At 52.2% G+C, this 1,553-nt stretch overlaps 1 protein-coding gene across 1 annotated transcript in view; it reads right to left on the reverse strand.

Moving 5' to 3' along the window:
* The window catches only part of LOC109378330 (polycystin-1-like protein 2), a 76,351-nt gene that overhangs the window by 50,123 nt on the left and 24,675 nt on the right, over window positions 1-1,553 (reverse strand). Inside the window, 1 exon segment of the mRNA XM_019634757.1 lies at window positions 768-1,067. Within this exon segment, the coding sequence (XP_019490302.1) occupies window positions 768-1,067 (300 nt within the window).

Below are 1,553 nucleotides of genomic sequence, written 5' to 3' on the forward strand. Positions count from 1 at the left end.
CTGGGGTGTTCCCTCATCCCTGCCTACATCTGTAAATAGACCCTTTATCCCACTGTCATCAATTCTCAGTCTGCGTGAGCCATCTGCTTCCTGCAGGGACCTGACCAATAGACCAAGCTACCTTGAACTCTCACCTTGATTCCTGCAAGAGCCTAAGCAACCTCCCTGCGTCTTCTCTTGCCTTCCTCCAGCCCCTTCTCTACCCTGCTTCCAGAGCATTTTGAAGCAAAATGTGATGATGGCCCCACCCCTCTTGAAAAAAACTCTTGGATGGCTTTCCTAAACCCAGGATAAAGACCAAAATCATGTCTTTGACACGACCAGCAAGACTCTGCCAAAGCTAGGCCCTGCTACTCTTCCAGTTTCTTCTTGCTCCTCTCTCCCGTGCTCTAGCCACACAGCCTCTTTCACTTCCAGATTAGTCTGTGTTCCCTCCCTTTGCCACTCTGTTCCCTCCCTAGTCCCTTTTTCCCTGGCCAAGCTAATTCCTCTGTACTCTTCACATCTCTGCTGAGGGAAGCCTTCCCTGACCCCGAAGTTGTCACAGAAGTGTGTTCTCTCCCTTCATTCACTTGTGTGAATCATTGCTGACCACTAGGTAGTAGCCCCTGTGAGGACTGAGACTGGGTCTGGTTTTCTGGGTTTGCCCACCCCTGTGAGCCCTGCCCCCAAGTCAATACCAGCTGGGGTGAGTGCTCAGTAAATGTTGGCTGAATGATGAATGAATGACAACACTGCAGGAGTTTGCTCTCTCAGCCCCACCTGACTCGAGGCCTGATTTCCAGGGATGCGGACACATAGAGGCACTGCTCCTCCTGTTCCTGCAGCTCCTGGTCTCTCCAGACGGCCAGGCACAGGGTGACTGCAGGGTCGGGCAGTGGCAGGCAGGACGGTGGGACCACCAGCTCCCTCTGATCTGTGTGGAGCAGCTGCCTCTCAACACAGTCACTCCACTGAGCCCAGCAACGCCCTGAAAAAGAGAGGTGGGCGAACACTATCCATCCAGGAACTCTGCCCTTAACACTTGTGCTCCCTTCTGGTTTGGGATCATGGAGGAGAAAATGGGCCTCAAATAAAGATTTTGATTCTTAAAAAAATTTCACTTGCTGGTTGCAGGAATGGTGCTGCAGAAGGAGTCCTCTGGGAAAATGACCGACCCATGCTTCACCAAGACTGAGCAAACCTGCAAGATATGTTGGCTTGTTTTGCACCAGTGACTTGCACTGGCAGCAGGCAGACATATAGCAGGAGAGGCGCCAGGAGGATACACAGCCCCGCCAGGGAGAACGTCCAGGGCAGCTTCCCCGTCACTGGTGTAATGATCACTCCATGTGAAGTGATGGTCCATAGCTGTAAGCCCCTGTGAGGTACACTGAGGACCTGGGGAGCTGTACCTCCATCTCGAAGGCTGTAGTGTCATCTCCTGCTTTATGGAACCAGCTTGGTAAGTCTGTATATCCTTTGCCCTTCAACTCCATTGATTGATGTTTATCTGTCAATCACTTTGCTCCCCCCCACCGCCCCCAATATGATAGTCATTCTCAGGACATGTC

Source organism: Hipposideros armiger, unplaced genomic scaffold, assembly GCF_001890085.2.
Source record: "Hipposideros armiger isolate ML-2016 unplaced genomic scaffold, ASM189008v1 scaffold_19, whole genome shotgun sequence".
Taxonomy (NCBI): Eukaryota; Metazoa; Chordata; class Mammalia; order Chiroptera; family Hipposideridae; genus Hipposideros; species Hipposideros armiger.